Source organism: Nerophis ophidion, linkage group LG16, assembly GCF_033978795.1.
Source record: "Nerophis ophidion isolate RoL-2023_Sa linkage group LG16, RoL_Noph_v1.0, whole genome shotgun sequence".
NCBI lineage: Eukaryota > Metazoa > Chordata > Actinopteri > Syngnathiformes > Syngnathidae > Nerophis > Nerophis ophidion.
The window spans coordinates 29956348-29981347 of NC_084626.1; the positions used below are offsets into that span (position 1 = coordinate 29956348).

Genomic DNA, 25000 nt, shown 5'->3' on the forward strand with positions numbered 1-25000 from the left:
GGTGCGTTCAAGGACCGCAAAATTGCACAGAAAAAATGTATCAATGATCGTGAAAAAAAGTGTTGGTTTGGTAACAAAAGTGTATTAACACAATTGTAAAACCTACACTTGTGTCACATTGAAGACCTTTGAAATACGTATTGAACAACAATGTGGTTCTGAATGTAAACATTTCATGAAATACAACTTTAGTTTCCACTCAACCACTTTGAGGTTGGAAATCTCCCAGCAGCCCTGAAGGCAACATAGCCAATATAAAATTAAGTAAAAAACCTACATTAATTTATTATTGTGTCTTAGGGCACGCTGGAGCATGAAGAAAGCAAAACTCTGCGCATCCAACTGGAGCTCAACCAGATCAAGTCTGACATTGATAGGAAGTTGGCAGAGAAGGATGAAGAATTCGAGACCCTTCGGTGAGTTTTACAACCTGCGATGCCCTCAACGAGTCACTGTACTTTTTTCTACCTTACGCCTCAGCCGGAACCACCAGAGAGCTCTGGACACCTTGCAGACCACCTTGGATGCCGAGGCCAAGTCTCGCAATGAGGCGGTGCGGCTGAGGAAGAAGATGGAGGGAGACCTGAATGAGATGGAGGTGCAGCTGAACCACGCCAACAGGCAGGCCGCGGAGTCTCAGAAACTCTTGAGGAACCTGCAGCTTCAGATCAAGGTGAGTCGCCGACTGACTTGCGTCTCTCATCACTTTCTGACCCCGGAACAAAAATGTATTTCGCACATCTAGGACATTCAACTGGAGCTGGACGACACCACCCACAAGAAGGAGGAGCTACAGGAGCAGGTGGCCTTGACCGAGCGTCGCAACAACCTGCTGGCCGCTGAGGTGGAGGAGCTCAGGGCTCTTCTGGAGCAGAACGACCGCGCTCGCAAGCTGGCGGAACACGAGCTGCTTGAAGCTACCGAGAGGGTCAACCTGCTGCACTCACAGGTAACGAGGAATACTACACATGCATTTGTTTGTTTATATCCCAAATATACCAATGAATAATGTAAAAAATATTCCAACGTTTGACATTTTTGTTCTTTTAGTCAATTTTTGGCGATAATGTTTGTTTTGTTCCTCCATCATACATTATTTTTTCCTAAGAAGGGTTATGTTTTGTTTCAATGTCCAATTCTTTACACTGGCAGTTATTCGACAATACAATACAGTCAAACAGGACATGAAAGTCCTTCATTATTCAAAGAGTATAAAAACCTTCTTATTTATACACTAAATCCTATGTGTCAAAGTCGAGGCCCGTGGGTCAGATCCGGCTCGTGAGTGAATTATCTATGGCCCCCGGGATGATATATGATTAGTATGAGAACCGGCCCGCAGGCCGCAGCCACCTGCTGCTGTTTTTGCACGCACCAATACTTTTTAAAATGGGGTCCCAGGGACCCCTTCAAGTCGTAAAAATGGGGTCCCACACAGTACATTTTTGGGGTCCCACTTTTTTGTAACCGTTTTGAAAACAAATGCTAAATGTATGCATTATCCCGTTATCACATTCTATATTGTGTTTTGGAAAATGGTTGTCATAAACGTTACTTAATTCATTAAGTTAAGTTAAAGTTATACTACTAATGATTGTCACACACACACACTAGGTGTGGTGAAATTTGTCCTCTGCATTTGACCCATCCCCTTGTGAGGTGAGGGGAGCAGTGGGCAGCAGCGGTGCCACACCTGGGAATCATTTTTGGTGATTTAACACCCAATTCTAAGCTTCAAAAAAATTATATATATATATATATATATATATATCCAATATAAAATTATATAAGACATCATTACTTCAGTGATATATGTGTATATATATATATACACATATATATATATATAATAACACGAAAGAAAACACATTTTTATGCACATGTAAATTCCTTCAGTTAAAAACATTCATTCGCTTTCTTCTCTCCTTTATAGATCTAAACTTTACCACTGCCGGTATTTTTTTCTATATTTTTATTGTAATATTTTCAGAATGCGTTTGTTCTATTTTTGGCTAAAGTAAGACAAAAAAAAAAAAAAAATTGAAGTTGTCTTTTTTTTTTTGTTTTAATGCCATGATTTTAATAGACATGTGCACAGATTTTCCTCTGTCTCTAGTGTGTGAAAATGAGTGTGAAGGTTTTCTGTCGATCTGTGTTAACCCTGCCCGAGTGCCCCTGAGAGGGGCAAGCGGTAGAAAGCGGATGGATGGATGTATTTTTTCATTTCCCACAGCCCTAAACAAAAATACCAAACATGTCCTGGTAACGGTGTTGTTATTATTTCAACCTTTTAAAAGTATTTTGATGAAATGATGTCACAGTTTTCAATCAGTACAAACTTGCAAAAGCATGAGTTATTTTACTTATTTGAACATGTGACATTGTCTGATCAGAAAGCATTAAAAAGAAGAAATCGACACTGATATTTGATATTTTTAAGGATTATTTGTTTATTGAGAACTTTAAAGGGGGAAAGTAAATACAAATAATAATTTTAAGATATATTGTACCTGTTTTTTCCCTAAATTAAGCATTTCAAGCCTAAAAAATGGCCAAATGATATATAATACAATATACTATATATGTAAATTATACTGGTATAGCGCTTTTCTACCTTTTAAGGTAAAAAAGCGCTATTTCCACATTCACACATACATTCACACACTGATGACGGGAGCTGCCATGCAAGGCCCTAACCATGACCCATCAGGAGCAAGGGTGAAGTGTCTTGCTCAAGGACACAACGGACGTGACTAGGATGGCAGAAGCTGGGATTGAACTAGGAACTCTCAAGCTCTACTGCCTGAGCCACGCCGTCTCCAATATAAAATTATATAAGACATCATTACTTCAGTGGTATAAGCCACTAAATGAGACCAAAACCCATCAGAGTGCGCTTTTTAGTATCCTGACCAGTGATTGTCTCAGCGTCAGTCAGCATTACTATATTGGATTAAAAGGTTGTAAAGGTGACTAAATCCTAATAATAATGTTTCATGATGTTATTTAGAAGGTCGTCATTTTTTATATAATTTGTATATAATTTATATACTGTATTTTTCGGATTATAAGTCGCACCAGAGAATGAGTCGCACCGGCCGAAACTGCATAATAAAGAAGAAAAAAACATATATAAGTCGCACTAGAGTATACCGTATTTTTCGGACGCATAAATCACAGTTTTTTTCATAGTTTGGCCAGGGGTGCAACATATACTCCGGAGCGACTTATGTGTGAAATTATTAACACATTACCGTCAAATATCAAATAATATTACTTATCTCATTCGCGGAAGAGACGAAGAAAATGTCAGCAATCGTCACACACACGTCAAACCAATAAGAATATGGCGGGGTCGAGTTTTGGCAGAAGTGCATTGTGGGTGATGGAATGCTAACTGCTATATGCTATATGCTACTGCCGTAGCTATTAAAATGGATCATTTCATCAGTGGCGGTAACTTATAAAAACTGAGTTTATACCAAAATGGATACATGGATGATACAGCAGAGGATTGGGAGAATGTCATGTGGTCAGATGAAACCAAAATAGAACTTTTTGGTATAAACTCAACTCGTCGTGTTTGGAGGAAGAAGAATACTGAGTTGCATCCCAAGAACACCATACCTACTGTGAAGCATGGGGGTGGAAACATCATGCTTTGGGGCTGTTTTTCTGCTAAGGGGACAGGACGATTGATCCGTGTTAAGGAAAGAATGAATGGGGCCATGTATCGTGAGATTTTGAGCCAAAACCTCCTTCATCAGTGAGAGCTTTGAATGGTTGACCAAATACTTATTTTCCACCATAATTTACAAATAAATTATTGAAAATTCCTACAATGTGAATTCCTGGAAAAAAATTTCACATTCTGTCTCTCACAGTTGAAGTGTACCTATGATGAAAATTACAGACCTCTGTCATCATTTTAAGTGGGAGAACTTGCACAATCGGTGGCTGACTAAATACTTTTTTGCCCCACTGTATATATATATATATGTGATTTGATATTTTACGGTAATGTGTTAATAGTTCCACACATAAGTCGCTCCAGAGTACAAGCAAACTATGAAAAAAACTGCGACTCATAATCCGAAAAATACGGTATTTGTATTATTTGAAAATGTTGTCTTCATTTTGATTGTGCACTGTATGAATGTTAAAGTGCTCAAAATCAACCAAAAAAAACAACAATAATTTGTAAATGAATAACAACTTTTGTGCTCCAGAACACGAGTCTGATCAACCAGAAGAAGAAGCTGGAAGGTGATCTCTCCGCGCTGTCCAACGAGGTGGACGACGCGGTGCAGGAGAGTCGCAATGCAGAGGAGAAGGCCAAGAAGGCCATCACTGATGTAAGGCACTCACTCAGCACGAGGAGGAGCTTTGCCCCGATAACCCGCGATGGCGCGTTCTTGCAGGCGGCCATGATGGCAGAGGAGCTGAAGAAGGAGCAAGACACCAGCGCCCATCTGGAGCGGATGAAAAAGAACATGGAGCAGACCATCAAGGACCTGCAGCTGCGTCTGGACGAGGCCGAGCAGATCGCTCTGAAGGGAGGCAAAAAGCAAGTCCAGAAGTTGGAGTCCAGGGTGAGAACTCTGCGTGCTCGGTCAGAACGAGCACTTGTGCAAGGAGCTGACCCGGCTTTTCCTCCTAGGTGAAAGAACTGGAGAACGAACTGGACGCGGAGCAGAAGAGAAACCAAGAGCAGCAGAAGACCGTACGAAAATACGAGAGAAGAGTCAAAGAGTTGTCCTATCAGGTACTTACTTGTTGGCACGTATACGACACTTCCATTTGTTTCAACCTGTTTTTTGTGTGTGCGTGTGTGTGTGTGTGTGTGTGTGTGTGTGTGTGCGTGTGTGCGTGTGTGTGTGTGTTTGTGTGTGTGCGTGTGTGTGTGTGTGTGTGCGTGAAGGCCGAGGAGGACAAGAAGAGTTTGGTGCGCCTGCAGGATCTCATTGACAAGCTGCAGATGAAAGTCAAGAGTTACAAAAGACAGTCTGAGGAAGCGGTGAGTGTGTTTTTTGTTTTTTTTAAACTCATTTAGTCCACTTTAGTGTTTTTATTTAAAAAAAAAAAAAAAAAATTACTGCTGTTTCTGAGTGGCTAAAACACTTTTCTTCCATTTGTTGCTAGGCAGAGTTCATTTGCAACTGTCCCATAAACCAATGAAAAGAATTATAATCTTATGCCAGTCAGACAGGAAGTAAAAAAAAAAAAAAACAATGGAAAGGACAGCACAGCACTATAAATATTTGTTTATTTGTCATAATGTGGTATTAAATAACCTTTTTTGTGTAGGTTAAGCAAATTGAAAAAAATAAATGTATATTATTTCATGCGTGCATTTAAAAAAGCGGCATTGCTTTTATTCTGATGTTTTGCATATCTACATATATTTGTGTCCTCCCTATGGACATTCATGCGTACATACACACACACACACACACACACACACACACACACACACACACACACACACACACACAGCTACTTCAACCGGATGTCTACAGTTTTTAGTACAATGGCTTCTTTGATGTCATTTACTTCAAAGACATGCTAACTATATTTCAAACTGCTAGTGTGATATGTTATTCAAACATCTCGAATATGTAAACTTTTTCTCTTTTCTGTCAAATCCTTTTTCATAGTGTTCCCTCTTTTCTATAAAATATCAAATGCACAAAAACAATGATAAATAAAACTGATAATAAAATGCAAACCTTATAACTTATGTGGGTTCTTCCAAGGATGTCGTAGTAGTAGTGGTTTGTGCAGTCCTTTGAGACATTTGTCATTTAGGGCTATATAAATAAACATTGATTGAATTTAGTAGTGGTATATTTCATACTATATAGTTTTTGGGGTGGGATTTTATATACATATATACCTTATTTCCTTGAATTGCCGCCAGAGCGCTAATTAATTTAAAAACTCTTCTCACTCCTGCGCTTACCAAAGGCATGTGGTAAAAGTAAGCATGCGCTAGTTATTTTCAAACCTCTTTTCACTCCGGCACTTACCAAAGGCATGCAGTCAGAATTTGAGTGTGATGTAAGCTTGGACCTTAAATCCTACTGAATAGCTCTTAATCTTCTTCCCTTAATGCGATTTCAAATTACCGGTATTGAAATCAGCTTCCTCCATTTTGAAAATGATGATAGGGGAAGTGTTACGAGTTTGACCCGGCGGTAATACTAAGCATGCACTAATTATTTTGGGAAGCGAGTTAGACCTGGCAGTAATTCAAGGCAGGCGCATACTATATGTCCTGCGGCAATTCAAGGAAATACGGTATGTATGTATTTGTACATATGTATGAGTGTGTGTATGTATAAATATATGTATGTATATAATGGAAATGTATATGTTACAATTTAGCTTATTGGCCTTCTTTGATGCTAGTAAACTAGTACTTACAGAGAAGGGGTGTTATTGCAGCTGGAACTAATCTCTCTTCATTGCAAATGTCGATGCCAAATCAAAGAAGGCATTCGAGAAGGTGTTATTTTACGTTTCTTAAAATTAATTATCACATTTACAAGTTCCATGTAGTCAAAAGAAGTCTTTTGTTGTGCTTTTCTAAAGAAAGAGAATGTGTTTTAGCCATCCTTCAGCCGGTTGGCCGCCACACTATAATTTTATAATTTACCATGAATTGATTAACGTGGACCCCGACTTAAACAAGTTGAAAAACTTATTGGGGTGTTACCATTTAGTGGTCAATTGTACGGAATATGTACTGTACTGTGCAATCTACTAATAAAAGTATCAATCAATCAATCAATCAATGGTTCTCATTTAAATAAATTCCCCGAGTCAGCAGTGGTAGTTTGAATCCCCTTTCTTCATTTGTGCCAGTTTGCATGGACGAGTGTTGTGCTCTGCTCGAACGCCAAAATAAAAGTCCTGTTTGTTTGCGTGGCCAGGAGGAGCAGGCCAACACCAACCTGGCCAAGTACAGGAAGCTCCAACATGAGCTGGACGACGCAGCAGAGCGAGCTGACATGGCCGAATCTCAAGTCAACAAGCTGCGCGTCCGCACACGAGACCAAGGCAGCAAGGTGGGCGGGGTTTATTCCTTCATCACATCGAACTAAACCAATGTCATTTTGACTAAATTTCATGTGTTTTATACCCCAACTTCTATCTTCCAGCTCCCTGAGTGATGGCGAGACGTCACCAACAGCTGGCTTGGAACTTTGGCGTGTGCGCGTGTGTGTGTGTGTGTGTGTGTGTGTGTGTGTGTGTGTGTGTGAACTTATAGAAGAATCCCACAATGACTCTAATGAATGGACTTTATTGGACAAAGGAAAATGAAGCTCAACACCAATATCGGATAGGTTGGTTACAGAAGTTATTCAGTTTGTACGACTAAACGACTGTGAGTGTTGTTTCAGTGAGAAAGAAGTCTCCCTGCATGTGAGTAGGACCAATTGGAATATGTGCAAATGTCCTCCATTGTGCTGAATATTACATCAATTAGTGGCAAATGCAACATTCTCACTATGCATGATTAAAGTCTAGAGCTTCCTCCCCCATCACTTCTTCAAGCTAAGGCGTCTTGGAAACTTCAAGCACATACAGGCCAACATCCATCCAGCGTACGACATCTTGCGGCTGTCATTGAGGACACGTCCGCGATACTTGAATGAAAGTCACTACAAAGCACACAAGCACCATCACGTTTAAGACATGCTAAGTGACAGCAGATGCAAAGAAAATGTTTGGGCGTGTAAAGGGTGTGCACAAGGCGTGTAGAAATGTCATACATTCAGCCAAGTGGGACATGTCGGGTGACACAACTGTCCTTTTCTAAACGGTGCAGTGAGGTAGCTCATTCACTTCATCACAAGTCCGCAGCGTCCATCAACAGCTGCACACTCGGCGTCTTAATGCCACTTCCCCTTGCAACCCCAATCACCAAAAAGAGCCGACGCGCTGACAAGATTGTCGCTGGAACAAATGTCTCAACTAAAAGCTTCGAGTGCCTGCATAGTTTATTCTCTTCCCAAAAGTATACAAACTGTTACAATTATGATGGTTGAATCAACAAATGTTTAATAAACAATAAAAACAAATTCATGTGTGTGCAATGTTTTATTCTAAAGCTAAAAGCCGGTTTTCAACAGATGGATGAAAAAGTTCCCAGAATGAAGGATGTTAGATGAGGTGTGGACGTGTGCACATAACAAGCAAACAATTGTTCTGAGCCAGAAAGCACCGATTATTAGTTGGAGAAACAGGAACTGAGGATCGCTGAGAAGAGTCTATTTCCTTGGTGCTGAAGGAGCAGACGTCAGAGGCCGTGTTCAAAGCGGGTTGATTTTGCTGAATAGAACTTTTTCCCCCACTATAGAATTTTGTAAAGATTAATATAAAAAAAGCTCTATTCTGATTCCAACTAAAGTAAACAACCAATGCAGGCGTCATTCCCAGAAGGTCCGTACGTTGTCACGTTAGTGAGGGCTGTGCGTCCTTTGCAGACCACTTAAGAGACAAAATGGAGGCCGGCCTCTATGAGAAGAAGCGTACGGCAGACATGTGAGCTCCGAGGTGCCGCCATGGCTCAGCTCATTGGAGTCCGCAGCGGTGTCACAGGCCCCCGCGCTCGCCGTCGCACACGGTCCGCCCGCCGCTGGTCAATCTTCCAGCAGGTCTCTGTCCAGATCCATAAAGGGCTCGTCGATGTAGCTGACTATCGCACACAGAGAAGTCCTGTCAGAGCCAAGAAGCACCGACACCGTCTCCTTCCAGTAGCTGAAGGGGATGCAGGAGCTCTGAGGAGAGGAATATGCATTTTCACTTTCTCTTTCTCATGACAACAAACACTTCATCAACAACACCACCACCGGAATCACAATCCAGTCTAGGTAGTTGTTTTTTATTGGCCCACATTTTAATCTAGAGCAAAACAAATATCACATTCATTCAAACACCAAAGTGGACACGGCTCAAACAGCACCTGCTATGTGCAGCTTACTAGTTTTCCCCCTGCACCCTGAATGATGCAAAGGGCTGGGTTAAATATCGCCATCATTTGCCATATCCATAATCCATTACACTCCTTTTATCTTTTTATTTAACCAGGAAAGTCCCATTAAGATTAAAAAATACTGTTTTTCAAGGGAGTCCTGGCCAAGAGGAAGCAAAAGATAAATTTACATGAGCATAAACATACATACACATGAAAAAATATAGTGACAATTTAAAACATTTCATCTCAAACTGGACTTAAAAGTGTTCAATGAAATAAGTTGAGTTAATTTCCAGTCTTTTTGCAACATGTTCCATGTAAAAGATAACCATGACATATCACCAGGTGACACACGCTCACAAGATTCTGTACGTTAATATTAATAATAGTAATAATCGAATCCGTTGTGCGATTCAGAATCGATTCTCATTTTCAAAAAATCAAATTTTTTTTCAAAGGCCTACTGAAATTAGATTTTCTTATTTAAAGGGGGATAACAGGTCCATTCTATGTGTCATACTTGATCATTCTGCGATATTGCCATATTTTTGCTGAAAGGATTTAGTAGAGAACATCCACGATAAAATTCGCAACTTTCGGTGCTAAGAGAAAAGCCCTGCCTCTACCGGAAGTCGCAGACGATGACGTCACATGTTGATGGCTCCTCACATCCTCACATTGTTTTAAATGGGAGCCTCCAACAAAAAGTGCTATCCGGACCGAGAAAACGACAATTTCCCCATTAATTTGAGCGAGGATGAAAGATTCGTGTTTGAGGATATTGATAGCGACGGACTAGAAAAAAAAAATTATTACAAAAAATAAGTTTAAAAGATACAACCCGATTGCATTGCGACGGATTCCGATGTTTTTAGACACATTTACTAGGATAATTCTGGGAAATCCCTTATCTTTCTATTGTGTTGCTAGTGTTTTAGTGAGTTTAATAGTACCTGATAGTCAGAAGGGTGTCTCCACGGGTGTCTTGACGCTTATGTCTCAGGGAAGTCGACGGCAGCTTCATGGACGGCACAAGCTCAGCTTTTCTCCGGTAAGAAGCGACTTTTTAACCACAATTTTCTCACCGAAACCTGCTGGTTGACATTCCGTCGTGATTCATGTTTGCTTGACCGCGCTCTGATCCATAGTAAAGTTTCACCTCCAGGAATTTTAAACAAGGAATCACCGTGTGTTTGTGTGGCTAAAGGCTAAAGCTTCCCAACTCCATCTTTCTACTGTGACTTCTCCAATATTAATTGAACAAATTGCAAAAGATTCAGCAACACAGATCTCCAAAATACTGTGTAATTATGCGGTTAAAGCAGACGACTTTTAGCTGTGTGTGTGTGTGCAGCGCTCATATTTCCTTAAAACCCGTGACGTCTTGCGTACACGTCATCATTACACAAAGTTTTCAAGACAAAACTCCCGGGAAATTTAAAATTGTAATTTAGTAAACTAAAAAGGCCGTATTGGCATGTGTTGCAATGTTAATATTTCATCATTGATATATAAACTATCAGACTGCGTGGTCGGTAGTAGTGGGTTTCAGTAGGCCTTTAAAGATATATATTTTTTATCAATCCAACAAACCACTACACAGCAATACCATAACAATGCAAACCAATTCCAAAACCAAACCTGACCCAGCAACACTCAGAACTGCAATAAACAGAGCAATTGAGAGGAGACACAAACACCACACAGAACAAACCAAAAGTAGTGAAACAAAAATGAATATTATCAACAACAGTATCAATATTAGTTATAATTTCAGCATAGCAGTGATTGAAAATCCCTCATCTACATTATCATTAGACATTTATAAAAAATAAAAATAAAAAAGAACAATAGTGTCACAGTGGCTTACACTTGCATCGCATCTCATAAGCTTGACAACACACTGTGTCCAATGTTTTCACAAAGATAAAATAAGTCATATTTTTGGTTTGTTTAATAGTTAAAACAAATTTACATTATTGCAATCAGTTGATAAAACATTGTCCTTTACAATTATAAAAGCTTTTTTTAAAAAAAAAAAACATCTACTACTGCATGTCAGCAGACTGGGGTAGATCCTGCTGAAATCCTATGTATTGAATGAATACAGAATCGTTTTGAATTGGAAAAATATCGTTTTTGAATCGAGAATCGAATCGAATCGGGAAAAAAAAAAAAGCAATATATTATGGAATCGTGACCCCAAGAATCGATATTGAATCGAATCGTGGGACACCCAAAGATTCGCCGCCCTAATAGTAGTAGTACTAAAAAGAAAAATATGAGAAGTAAAGAATAATTAAAGTTAGTACTTATGAACATTAATAATCTAAGAAATAAAGAATAATTAGTTACAGTTGTACTAAATAATAGTAAGCAATCATTAAAATTATAGTAATACTAAAGAATAGTAATTAATAATAGTAGTAAACAATAAGTGCAAGTAGTACTACGAAAAATAGGAGTCAAAAAATAATTTGAGTGTCAGTGGTACAAAAGAAAAATAATAGAAGTATAAAATATTTGAATTATAGTACTAGTAAAGAATATGTTAATAGTAAAAAATAATTAGAAATAAGGTAGTTTTAAAGAAAAGTAATAACAATAATAATTTAATGATAGTATTAAAGAATGATGATATTATTAGTAATGAATAATTATAATTATAGTAGCACTACAGAAAAATTACATTAAAAGCAAAATAATTCTGGCAGTTCTAAAGAAAACTAATAGAACTCAAGAACAATTTGAGTCACAGTGGGTACTCAAGACACCTTTAAATGTTTCACTTTTTTTCATTGCAGCCATTTGCCAAAATCCAAAAAGTTAATTTTATTTCTCAGTCTGCCATCTTGACACAAAAAAAACCGACAACATTTGAATTTTTTGCAAATGTGGCGACTTGTCCAGGGTGTACTCCGCCTTCCGCCCAAATGCAGCTGAGATAGACTCCGGCACCCCCCGCGAGCCCGAAAGGGACAAGCGGTAAAAAATGGATGGGTGGATGGGTATCAATGATCAAAAATTAAAAATCACAAGCACAGCCTTTGCTCAGTACTTTGTTGACGTAATGTTGGCAGCAATTACAGCCTCAAGTCTTTTTCAATACTATGCCACAAGTTTGGCACACTTCTTCTAGGGCAGTTTCACCTATTTCCTCTTTGAAGCATCTGTCTACATCCATCAGGTTGGAGGGGAAGTGAGAAATTGAATGAACTTTTTGATTTTAGCAAATGGCTGCAATGAAACAAAGAGTGAAAAATGTAAAGAGATCTGAATACTCTCTGTACCCACTCTATACAAGTACTATTTACAAATAATAAGAGGAATAGTAACATATCATCTAAATTATAGTAGTATAATAATAATAATAATAATAATATTAGTAGTAAAGACTTAATAGAATTATAGTTGTACTAAATAATAATAATATTAGTAGTAAAGACCAATTAGAATTAAAGCTGCAAGCAGCGTTGGTCGGGTCCGCCGTTGGCCGCCACCGCCGCCGCCGTGTCCCGAGTCCCGATCTTAGTCAGACCTACATAGAAGTTTTTATTTCATCACTCTACGACATTCCTAACAGAAGTTACAAGCAGTTTTGTCTGGAAAAATGTGACGGCTTTTTACAAAACCTTTATTTTGAAGGGGTAATTGCCAACTTCCTGTTGATTTTAACTGAAAGATGCCACCTATCAAAATGTAGGTCTAGGTGAGACCTACATTGAGGTTTTTGTTTCATGTCTGTCCGACATTCCTACCAGAAGTTACAAGCAGTTTTATCTGTTTCCTCTTCCTAGGAGCAGTTTTTTCTGTGTTTTATTCAAAAATTGCAATAGAGCGCAATTTTGAGTTTTAAGGTTTGTTTTTTTCACTAGATCGCAATTTCTGCCAGTCCTGATGTGTGTGCCAAGTTTGGGGAGTTTTGAAGCATTTTAAGGGGGTCAAATTACCGCTCAAAGAGGCAAAAATAGCGTTTTTTTCAAAAATGTTGCTTTGAATGAGTTTTTGCAAAATTTCTGTTGATTTTGGGTATAGACATTTTTTATTGGAAATGTAGGTCTTAGTCAGACCTACACAGAGGTTTTTGTTTCATGTCTCTACGACATTCCTAACGGAAGTTACAAGCAGTCTGTTTTTTGTCTCTTCCTAGGGGGCGTTAGCGCGCAATTTTAATTTTTGGGGTTTGGTTGCTTAATAAGTTGGTCTGCCGCTCCATACCGATGTGTGTGTCAATTTTGGTGAGTTTTGAAGCATGTTAAGGGGGTCAAATTAGGGTGCGAAGGTGCGAGCGCGCCTTGGGTTGCTGTCCCCGAGCCCCAGGGCTTAAGACGCCTTCGTCCCACTATTTAATGCATTGTGAAAGTAATGCAGTTGTTGTATTGAAGTGAAAATATCAAGCTTCCTGTTGATTTTTGCCAAAGCATGTCAATTATTTAAATGTAGGTCTAAGTCAGACCTACATAGTGGTTTTTGTTTCATGTCTCTACGACATTCCTACCGGAAGTTACAAGCAGTTTTGTCTTTGTTTTCTTCCTAGAAGCAGTTTGTCTGTGTTGTATTCCTAGGGGGCGCTAGAGCACAATTTTGAGTTTTGGGGTTTGGTTTTTTTATCAGCTCGCAATTGTTGCCAGTCCTGATGTGTGTGCCAAGTTTGGTGAGTTTTGAAGCATTTTAAGGGGGTCAAATTACAGCTCAAAGAGGCAAAACTGACATTTTTTAGGAAACTATTCAGAAGGGTCCAAACTCTCTCCTGAGCGAGTTTGAAGCCGAAACGACAAACGCGCTCAGAGGAGATAACTTTTGAAGAAAGGTGACGTTTTTTCACAAAACTTTTATTTTGAAGGGGTAATTGCCAACTTCCTGTTGATTTTTTCTGCTAGCTGTCAATTATTAAAATGTAGGTCTAAGTAAGACCTACATAGAAGTTTTTGTTTCATGTCTTTCCGACATTCCTACCGGAAGTTACAAGCAGTTTTGTCTGTGTTTTCTTCCTAGAAGCAGTTTTTTCTATGTTTCATTCCAAAAATTTTGTAGAGCGCAATTTTGAGTTTTAGAATTATTTTTTTTCATTAGATCACAATTTCTGCCAGTCCTGATGTGTCTGCCAAGTTTGGTGAGTTTTGAAGCATTTTAAGGGGGTCAAATTACAGCTCAAAGAGGCAAAAATAGCATTTTTAGCAAAAATTTTGCTTTGAAAGGGTTTTGCAAAATTTCTGTTGATTTTAGGTATAGGAGTTTCTGATGGGGAATTTAGGTCTAGGTCAGTTCTACATAGAGGATTTTGTTTCATGTCTCTACGACATTCCTACCGGAAGTTACAAGCAATTCTTTTTTTTTTTTTCCTAGGGGGCGCTAGAGCGCAATTTTGATTTTTCTGGTTTGGCTCCCTAATATGTTGTGAAGAATTTCCTCACCGACGCGTGTGTCAAATTTGGTGTGTTTTGAAGCATGGTCAGTGGGTCAAATACAGCGCTTCGGCGAGTATCGCTGCGGAATAAACAATAATAATAAAACGCTACAGATTCAATAGGGTCCTTGCCTTAGCAAAGGACATGGAGTCCTTTGCTGGCAGGGCGGACCCTAATTATAGTTGTACTAAAGAAAAAATTAGAAATAAATAATTAGAATATTAGTAAATGGGTTGTACTTGTATAGCGCTTTTCTACCCCTTTTTAAGGAGTCTAAAGCGCTTTGACACTATTTCCACATTCACCCATTCACACACACATTCACACACTGATGGCGCTAACCAGGACCCATCAGGAGCAAGGGTGAAGTGTCTTGCCTAAGGACACAACGGACGTGACTAGGATGGTAGAAGGTGGGGATTGAAACAGTAACCCTCAGATTGCTGGCACAGCCACTCTACCAACTTCGCCACGCCGTCCCCCGTCTAAATAATAACATTGCTATTATTAGTATAGACCAGGGGCGCTCACACTTTTTCTGCAGGCGAGCTACTTTTCAATTGACCAAGTCGAGGAGATCTACCTCATTCCTATTTATAATTTATATTTATTTATTTATGAAAGAGACATTTTTGTTAACAAGTTAATGGTGTTTAATGATAATACAAGCATGTTTAACACACATAGATTCCTTTCTTTCATGAAGACAAGAATATAAGTTGGTGTATTTGATTCTGATGACTTGCATTGATTGGAATTAGACAGTGGTGCTGATAACGTCCGCATTTTCAAATGGAGGAGAAAAAAAGTCCTCCTTTCTGTCCAATACCACATGAAAGTGGTTGGATTTGGCATCTCATTTGTCCAACTTGCATACTCGTTTTTAAACACTTTGTTATGAGAGTAGCATATGTGTGTGGCCCTTTAATGTCTGGCAGCAGGTGAGTGACGTCAGTGAGTGTGCGGGTGGGCAAGCAAGTGAGAAAGCGGTCGCTGAGGGCGGGGGAGAAATACATTGGCATCAAACTCCGTAGCTTGCTAGCTTGTGCACGCCAGCTTTCTGGGACTCTTATTTTGTTAGCACAGGCAGGATGAAACAGGTCTTTTATGGTGAAGACAGGAACTGTGCAGTCGGTCTTTAGAGTTTTGACAGTAGGTACGGAGTCTCTAGAAATAAAATGTGTTCCTCTGCGTCCGCCCTGTTAGTGATTTTTTTCTTAAATATGAGCTTGCAGCAGCCAGCGTCATCTCACAAGATCCTCGGGTGCCGAGAATGTCAAACAACTGACGAAAGTGAAGTCTTGGTATGATTGATGATTGCTCATTTTTATGTATATTTTTTAATGCCTGGCTTGAGATCGACTGACACACCCTCCGAGATTGACCAGTCGATCGCGATCGACGTAATGGGCACCCCTGGTATAGACCAATTAGAATTATAGTCCGTCCATCCATCCATCCATCCATCCATTTTCTACCGCTTATTCCTATAGTTGTAGTAAATAATAATATTAGTAGTAAAGACTAATTAGAATTATAGACGTAGTAAATAATAATATTAGTAGTAAAGACTAATTAGAATTATAGTCGTAGTAAATAATAATATTAGTAGTAAAGACTAACTAAAATTATAGTCGTAGTAAATAATAATATTAGTAGTAAAGACTAATTAGAATTATAGCCGTAGTAAATAATAATATTAGTAGATAAGACTAATTACAGTTATAGTTGTATAAAAGAAAATATTTGAAGTAAACAATAGAACATGAGTAGGGCTGAAAAAAAACATTAGTATTATTAGTAAAGACAAATTAGAATTATAGTCGTAGTAAATAATAATATTAGTAATAAAGAATAATTAGAATTAGAATTATAGTCGTAGTAAATAATAATATTAGTAGTAAAGACTAATTCGAATTATAGTTGTATTAAAGAAAATATTAGAAGCAAACAATAGAACATGAGTAGGACTGAAAAAAAAACATTAGTATTATTAGTAAAGACCAATTAGAATTATAGCAGTGCTAAACAAAACGAGTAAAAGTAAATCAATGGAATTATAATAGTACTGAAGAATTGTAACACAAATATTAATCTATTAGTAAAGACAAATTAGAATTATAGTGGTAGTAAATAATAATATTAGTAGTAAAGAGTATTTAGAATTATAGTTGTATTAAAGAAAATATTAGAAGTAAACAATGAATATGAGTAGGACTGAGAAAAAAAACATTAGTATTAGGAAAGACAAATTAGAATTAGAGTAGTGCTAAATAAAAAGAGTAAAAGTAAATCAATGGAATTATAATAGTACTAAAGAATTGTAACACAAATAATAATAGTAGTACAAATATTTGTGGTATAGAAATAAGGATAGTAATTACAAAGAAGAAATGAACAATTTTTAAGAGGGTCCAACATATCTTCTACAACACCACAAAACTAATTCTTTATATAGAATTAAAATGGCCACATAAAGTGATGCATAAAGGATTGATACTAAGTTCAAATATGAATATTTCTAATATTTTATAAGCAGCCTTTATCGACTTCCTGTTTTAGATATTCTACTGTAATGTGAATACTTCCATGTCCTCAGCACACTGTGCCTTACAACCACACTCGTCATTTGTGCTGCACTTGTCCTACACTTTGGTCCCAGTCTGACCTCCTGCAACATACGACTCATTAAAAGTCAGGTATACAGTTAGGTCAAATGTTCATGTGATTGATATTTTTAAAAAAATAACCTTGACTTCCCCCTGCAAGCAAACAGTTGTCTGTCTTTCAGCTGCTACGCACTTTTTTTAAAGGGGTGTTTACGTTGCAGCTGGTGAGCGTTCAACAACTGTTGTTTAACAAACATCTAAAATGAACTGTGATAATAATCATGTGTAATAATCACCTACAAGAGGGGGGTCCAAGCAAACATATACATATATATATATATATATATGTACACACTTATTGGGAGACGTAGTTGGTAACTGCAACAAATTACTTTTTATGGCAAGATGACCACCACTGCTAATCATTAAAGTCCAATTCATGGTCATTGCCCTGATTTACTCAAATAGACTGACAGATACCTAAACTTAAAGGAGAACTGCACTCTTTGTGGAATTTGGCCTATTGTTGACAATCATTATGAGAGACAAGACGACAAAAGGTTTTTGCATTCTAATTATTAAATAAATGCGAACAAACGTTTACTTATAATGGAATCTATGAAAACCGCACAATTGCGCCTGTAAAGTCCTTAAAAAAACAGACAGTTCTATTGAGGCTTTATGTACATGATGTAAGTATGAATGTAATGTAATAACGGGCACATTTATAATAACACTCAGTTACGTATTTTAAACATTTTAAGCAGGAAAAAAAAGCGCTTCACGACGTTTACTTTTTTGTCCATTAGTTGATTATTACTCACTGCAGACTTCATGAGAGCCAACAAACATAAAACCTCACGTACTATACAATGTCTGCTGTCATTAGGATGCAGACTGCTAGGATGTTGATATATTGTAATTTAGATTAAAAATGTCTCATAATCCTCACGACGGAACGGGGTGGGGGGTGTCTTTTTGTGTCTTTCACGCCATTTTCGGGTCCTAAATGGCTGGCAAAGTGAACCAACTTGTCGGAATACCTACTCAGACTTCTTTTGTCCAAGTAAGATGCATGATTTATGATCTACGATAAACTTCCAAAAGCAAGGAAGCGAGAAAACAAAAAACACTCGATGTAAATATACGGACGGCGTTTGTGGAGAGACGGAGCCGACGAGCCGACAGCAGGGTAGGACAAACAGCGGTCCTACCCAAGATGGCGGCCAGGAGGCGGAGCATGCAGCGGAGCGGAGAGGCGAGGCACGCTTGGAGCAACGCTGCAGCCATCTGAGTCAGGTGCGTAAACCACACACCTGCTCTCAATCTCTGCATCTGCTCCTGCAGATTAAAATGGGAGAAGGAGGAGCAATCGTGGCAGAAGACGGAGGAGGAACTGCAACAGACGACGACAAAGACGACGAGAGCAACCAGAGGAGAGATGAGCCCCGCGGAAGACGCAGCCACCGGCCACCGAAAGGCGCGCCGAGACGAGCAGGAAAAGGGTGCTAGAAATTGGCGCGACCGACTGGGAGTCAACACTGTTTGTTGAAAGAATAAACGAGTGTCAAACCTGCTACAATGCGTCTTGCATCGATGGTCCCTGCAACCCACACGATGACGGCTGGAGAGATGTCACACCGTTATTAATAATTAGTCTGCGTTAGCGCTTATAATAACAATATCACTAACACCTGGTTAACATGCAAGTCATGAAATGTACATGGAGTATTGTTGGCGGTTTTTGAATCGTTATTTATTGGATTTTATGGGCGGAATAGAGGACCTCCCGTTGGCTCCGCTGTAAGCAGACTATTATTTATGTTTATTTACAAGATAGAATGCCATCCATCCATCCACTTTCTACCGCTTGTCCCTTTCGGAGTCGCGGGGGGTGGAGGGATTGGTCACTGGAGCCCCTCAGTTGCATTCGGGCGGTAGGCGGGGTACACATTGGACAAGTCGCCAGCTCATCGCAGGTGATGGATAGACAAACAATATTCACACACATTGTGCATTAAAGGCCTACTGAAATGAGATTTTATTATTTAAAAGGGGATAGCAGGTCCATTCTATGTGTCATACTTGATCATTTCGCGATATTGTCATATTTTTGCTAAAAGGTTTTAGTAGAGAACATTGACAATAAAGTTCGCAACTTTTGGTCGCTAACAGAAAAGACCTCCCTTTACCGGAAGTCGCAGACGATGACATCACCCGTTGAGGGCTCCTCACATCCTCACATTGTTTATAATGGGAGTCTCCAACAAAAAGAGCTATTCAGATCGAGAAAACGACAATTTCCCCATTAATTTGAGCGAGGATGAAAGATTCGTGTTTGAGGATATTGATAGTGACGGACTAGAAAAAAAATAAAAAAATAAAAATAAAAAAAGGCGATTGCATGGGGACGGATTCAGATGTTTTTAGACACATTTACTGGGATAATTCTGGGAAATCCCTTATCTTTTTATTGTGTTGCTAGTGTTTTAGCGAGTTTAATAGTACCTGATAGTCGGAGGGGTGTGTCCACGGGTGTCTTGACGCCAGTCTCTGATGGAAGTCGACGGCAGCTGTACGGACGGCACAAGCTCAGCTGATCTCCGGTAAATGGTGACTTTTTACCACAATTTTCTGACCGAAAACTGCTGGTTGACATTTGGTCGGGATCCATGTTTGCTTGACCGCTCTGATCCATAGTAAAGCTTCACCTCCGGGAATTTCAAACAAGGAATCACCGTGTGTTTGTGTGGCTAAAGGTTAATGCTTCCCAACTCCATCTTTCTACTTTGACTTCTCCATTATTAATTGAACAAATTGCAAAAGATTCAGCAACACAGATGTCCAAAATACTGTGTAATTATGCGGTTAAAGCAGACGACTTTAAGCTGTGTGTGTGCGTAGCGCTAATATTTCCGAACAGTCCGTGACGTCACGCGTACGCGTCATCATTCCGCGTTGTTTTCAACAAGAAATTCCCGGGAAATTTAAAATTGCAATTTAGTAAACCAAAAAGGCCGTATTGGCATGTGTTGCAATGTTAATATTTCATCATTGATATATAAACTATCAGACTGCGTGGTCGGTAGTAGTGGCTTTCAGTAGGCCTTTCAAAAAAAATACATCCGTCGTCATGTCTTTCATAATGATTGTAAACGGTAGGCAATATTCCAAAATGGGCAGTTCTTCCTTAGGCTTGAAGCAGTCCGCAAGCTTGACTCCTTATTAAAAACTTGTGACGTCTCGCGGGTCGAACTGAAGACGTCGGCGGGCCGTAGTTTGGACAACCCTGACTTATTATAACCCCGTCTACAATCCATATGGTAAAGGTAGGGAGTTTGTTTGAGAGAGTAGTACAGTACAGGATGGCGGAAAAGATTATCAGGACTCCTCTTCCTCCTATCCAGGAGATCGCAGAAAGCCGCTGCCTGACCAGGGCTCAGAAAATCTGCAAAGACTCCTCCCACCCCCACCAAGGACTGTTGTTACTGCTGGACTTTAGGAAGAGGTTCCACACCCTCCGTAGCAGAACATCCAGGTTCTGTAACAGCTTCTTCCCTCAGGCCGTAAGACTCTTGAACGTATCATAATTAAATTATCCCCTCAACTACCCCCAAAATAGATTAACACCCTGGAATAAAAAAGACAATATAACATACATCCATAAACATGGACGCATGTGAAAAAGTGCAATGTATTTATCTGTACAGTAATCTATTTATTTATATCTGCACCTTATTGCTTCTTTTTTTATCCTGCACTACCAAAAGCTAATGCAACGAAATTTTGTTCTTATTTGTACTGTAAAGTTCAAATTTGAATGACAATAAAAAGGAAGTCTGAGCATAAGTCTATGTCTAGTCTACTCACATTCTCCAGACAGGTGCTGTCTTTGTCCTTGTTGAGGTAGTGACACTGCCAGAAGCGCAGGAGGTTGCGGAAATTGTTGAGCAGACAGCCGGGGTATTTCTCGGCGTGCTCCTTCTCCCGCAAGGCGCTAAGGTAGAAGGGAAGTTTGGCCTTTCTACGGGCCAGCATGAGGATGACCAAACTGGTGTTCAAACAGCTCACGTTCTCCTGAGGGGCGGAGAGAGGAGGAGTTATTTGGGACACTGGAAGCAGATGGGCCGTGCTTGCAGAGCAAACCTGTGTGAGCGTCTGCACGTTGATGATGTTGACCAGGCGGAAAAGGAAGGAAAGTCTGTTCTCTACTTTGGCCATGTAGGAGAGCAGACAGCACTCGGACAGGACCTCCACCACTAAGAAGCACAGCCGCCAAAGTTAAGGCAAAAACATAACAGCACCGATATTTGATTGAAGTATGTCAGGTTTTCTTATGTGAAATTATATAAACAGTGACACAAAGCACATCAAGATGTCTCATGTTTTTTGCATTCTTAGCTATTAGGCTGAACTATGCTAAAGCAATAGAGGGACTCTGGCAGCCAGGCCAGCTCTCTGCTCCCCCTCCAAAACTTCTAGCAGCATTTGATGTTAAGTTAGTTAAGTTAAAGTTAAAGTACCAATGATTGTCAGACACACACACACTAGGTGTGGTGAAATTTGTCCTCTGCATTCGACCCATCCCCTTGTTCACCACCTGGGAGGTGAGAGGAGCAGTGGGCAGCAGCGGTGCCGCGCCCGGGGATCATTTTTGGTGATTTAACACCCAATTCCAACCCTTGATGCTGTGTGCCAAGCAGGGAGGTAATGGGTCCCATTTTTATAGTCTTTGGTATGACTCGGCCGGGGTTTCAATCAATCAATGTTTATTTATATAGCCCCAAATCACAAATGTCTCAAAGGACTGCACAAATCATTACGACTACAACATCCTCGGAAGAACCCACAAAAGGGCAAGGAAAACTCACACCCAGTGGGCAGAGAGAATTCACATCCAGTGGGACGCCAGTGACAATGCTGACTATGAGAAACCTTGGAGAGGACCTCAGATGTGGGCAACCCCCCCTCTCTAGGGGACCGAAAGCAATGGATGTCGAGCGGGTGAAAGTTCAATCCATAGTGGCTCCAACACAGCCGCGAGAGTTCAGTTCAAGCGGATCCAAGACAGCAGCGAGAGTCCCGTCCACAGGAAACCATCTCAAGCGGATCAGCAGCGTAGAGATGTCCCCAACCGATACAGGCGAGCGGTCCATCCTGGGTCCCGACGAGCGTCCATCCTGGGTCTCGACTCTGGACAGCCAGTACTTCATCCATGGTCATCGGACCGGACCCCCTCCACAAGGGAGGGGGGGACATAGGAGAAAGAAAAGAAGCGGCAGATCAACTGGTCTAAAAAGGAGGTCTATTTAAAGGCTAGAGTATACAGATGAGTTTTAAGGTGAGACTTAAATGCTTCTACTGAGGTAGCATCTCCAACTGTTACCGGGAGGGCATTCCAGAGTACTGGAGCCCGAACAGAAAACGCTCTATAGCCCGCAGACTTTTTTTGGGCTCTAGGAATCACTAATAAGCCGGAGTCTTTTGAACGCAGATTTCTTGCCGGGACATACGGTACAATACAATCGGCAAGATAGGCTTGAGCTAGACCGTGTAGTATTTTATACGTAAGTAGTAAAACCTTAAAGTCACATCTTAAGTGCACAGGAAGCCAGTGCAGGTGAGCCAGTACAGGCGTAATATGATCAAACTTTCTTGTTCTTGTCAAAAGTCTAGCAGCCGCCTTTTTTTACCAGCTGTAATCTTTTAATGCTAGACATGGGGAGACCTGAAAATAATACGTTACAGTAATCGAGACGAGACGTAACAAACGCATGGATAATGATCCCGGCGTCTTTAGTGGACAAAATGGAGCGAATTTTAGCGATATTACGGAGATGAAAGAAGGCCGTTTTAGTAACGCTTTTAATGTGTGACTCAAAGGAGAGAGTTGGGTCGAAGATAATACCCAGATTTTTTACAGAGTCACCTTGTTTTATTATTTGGTTGTCAAATGTTAAAGTTGTATTATTAAATAGAGGTCGGTGTCTAGCAGGACCGATAATCAGCATTTCCGTTTTTTGGGCATTAAGTTGCAAAAAGTTAGCGGACATCCATTGTTTAATTTCATTAAGACACGCTTCCAACTGACTACAGTCCTGCGTGTTGGTCAGCTTTAGGGGCATGTAGATTTAGGTGTCATCAGCATAACAGTGAAAGCTAATACCGTATTTGCGTATGATGTCACCTAGCGGCAGCATGTAGATACTGAAGAGTACAGGGCCAAGGACCGAACCCTGGGGAACTCCACACGTTACCTTAACATAGTCCGAGGTCACACGGTTATGGGAGACGCACTGCATCCTATCAGTAAGATAAGAGTTAAACCATGACAGGGCTGAGTCTGACATACCAATTCGTGTTTTGATACGCTCTAATAAAATATTATGAACTCACAACCTACCGATCTCAGGGCGGACACTCTAACCACTAGGCCACTGAGACAGCTATTGGTCGTATTTTTTTGTACGATTTATGAACTTAATTTGTTCTTAAACAGGGTTTGTAAATAGAAAAGCTAATCTCCACATAAACAATTTCAACATGAATAATGCAGGGTCTCCGAAAGTTTCAACAAGTGAAATCTAAGAGTTTTTTTAGGACTATAATGAACATAATTTAAGACATTTCACATCCAATACTGACAAAAAAAGAAAAATGAAAGGGCCAGAATGAATTATATGTTAATGACTTCATTCACTGCTCTTTCACATTGGAAAACAAAATAGTTAAACTAACTAAATACACCAGAAGCCTCTCTGTTATATATATATATATATATATATATATATATATATATATATATATATATATATATATATATATATATATATATATATATATATATATATATATATATATATATATATATATATATGTATATATATATATATATATATATATATATATATATATATAATATTAGCAAACATCATAAGACATTTTTTTTCATTCTTGCCATTGAACTGGTTTCTTTTTTGTTTTTGTCCTTCTCAGGCAAATCATATAGTTGATGTAGATGCCCATATCAGCTGTACAAATTTACATTACAAAAGAGAAGTGTGAGACATTTCTCTTGTTGCCATATTTGTATTTGACTTCATTAAATGTATTTATATTATCATTTGGTGCAGCCGGGCCGGAGCAGGAGGGGATAGAAAGTGAAAAAAAGGAAGACAGAGGGGGAAATTGTGGGGACAAGAGGGGGATAAGACAGAGACAAAAACAACAACAGCAAACAATAACAACAACAACAACAACAATAGAGCAACATCAACAAATACGATATGTACAAATATGATGGTAAAAGAAATAGCAAAGAAGCAGTTAGTGAAATAAATAATACAGAAATGACAATGAGCATTATTACACTACAAATAGAGCAGTACAAATAACAATAGAATTAGCACCATAGATAATGAATAATACCAATAATGTACCTCTAATATAAACAATACAGTTGTTCAAATGCACAATACATATACGTAATGATAACTAGAGACACAAAAGAAAGCAGAAAAATGAACAGTTTTCTTGCAAAAGGTGCAGTGTGTATAAGGAAGACAGTAGAGCAGGGGTGTCAAAACTTTTTTCATTGAGGGCCACTTTTAACAATGAGTTAAAAGAATTACATGTGTGTATGTATATATATATATATATATATATATATATATATATATATATATATAAAAAATACCAATATATTTTTTTACATAAGCCGCAGAAAAGAAAAATTACTACAATTTTACTTTAAAAACTGGCAGCTCAGCTACCAGAATTTCATAGTAAAAGCAGTGTTTTTTTTTTTTAACAGCATATAATAAAAATGAATAAATGGAATGGAAGAACAGTAACACTGTTTTTAGTGGTCAAATTCAATCAGAGCTGCCAGGTTTTTTTGTACCTTAAAATCATGTTTTAATGTTTTTTTGTTAATGTTTTAGTGTTTTACTGTATATGTAAAAAAACAGAACGAAAGTTGATTTTATGGAAAAAAAATT

General features: G+C 39.1%; 2 protein-coding genes across 6 annotated transcripts in view; one reads left to right on the forward strand and one right to left on the reverse strand.

The window, feature by feature from the left end:
• Positions 1 to 8087, forward strand: part of myh7ba (myosin, heavy chain 7B, cardiac muscle, beta a) — a 32835-nt gene extending 24748 nt beyond the window's left edge. For 2 of the 4 annotated variants that reach the window (XM_061874860.1, XM_061874862.1), the window contains 9 exons: positions 301 to 416; positions 481 to 673; positions 746 to 949; positions 4230 to 4355; positions 4422 to 4592; positions 4661 to 4765; positions 4922 to 5017; positions 6936 to 7070; positions 7164 to 8087. In XM_061874860.1, the coding sequence (XP_061730844.1) occupies positions 301 to 416; positions 481 to 673; positions 746 to 949; positions 4230 to 4355; positions 4422 to 4592; positions 4661 to 4765; positions 4922 to 5017; positions 6936 to 7070; positions 7164 to 7175 (1158 nt within the window). In that variant the 3' untranslated portion in view covers positions 7176 to 8087. Of the gene's footprint in view, positions 1 to 300; positions 417 to 480; positions 674 to 745; positions 950 to 4229; positions 4356 to 4421; positions 4593 to 4660; positions 5018 to 6935; positions 7071 to 7163 lie in introns of all 4 variants that reach the window. The other 2 variants (XM_061874859.1, XM_061874861.1) reach the window with 1 other exon arrangement.
• Positions 7287 to 25000, reverse strand: part of trpc4apa (transient receptor potential cation channel, subfamily C, member 4 associated protein a) — a 47968-nt gene continuing 30254 nt past the window's right edge. Inside the window, exons 16-19 of one of the 2 annotated variants that reach the window (XM_061874863.1) lie at positions 21147 to 21259; positions 20871 to 21077; positions 19509 to 19573; positions 7287 to 8786 (exon numbers count right to left, since the gene is read on the reverse strand). In XM_061874863.1, the coding sequence (XP_061730847.1) occupies positions 8705 to 8786; positions 19509 to 19573; positions 20871 to 21077; positions 21147 to 21259 (467 nt within the window). In that variant the 3' untranslated portion in view covers positions 7287 to 8704. The remainder of the gene's footprint in view (positions 8787 to 19508; positions 19574 to 20870; positions 21078 to 21146; positions 21260 to 25000) is intronic. The other variant, XM_061874864.1, reaches the window with a different exon arrangement.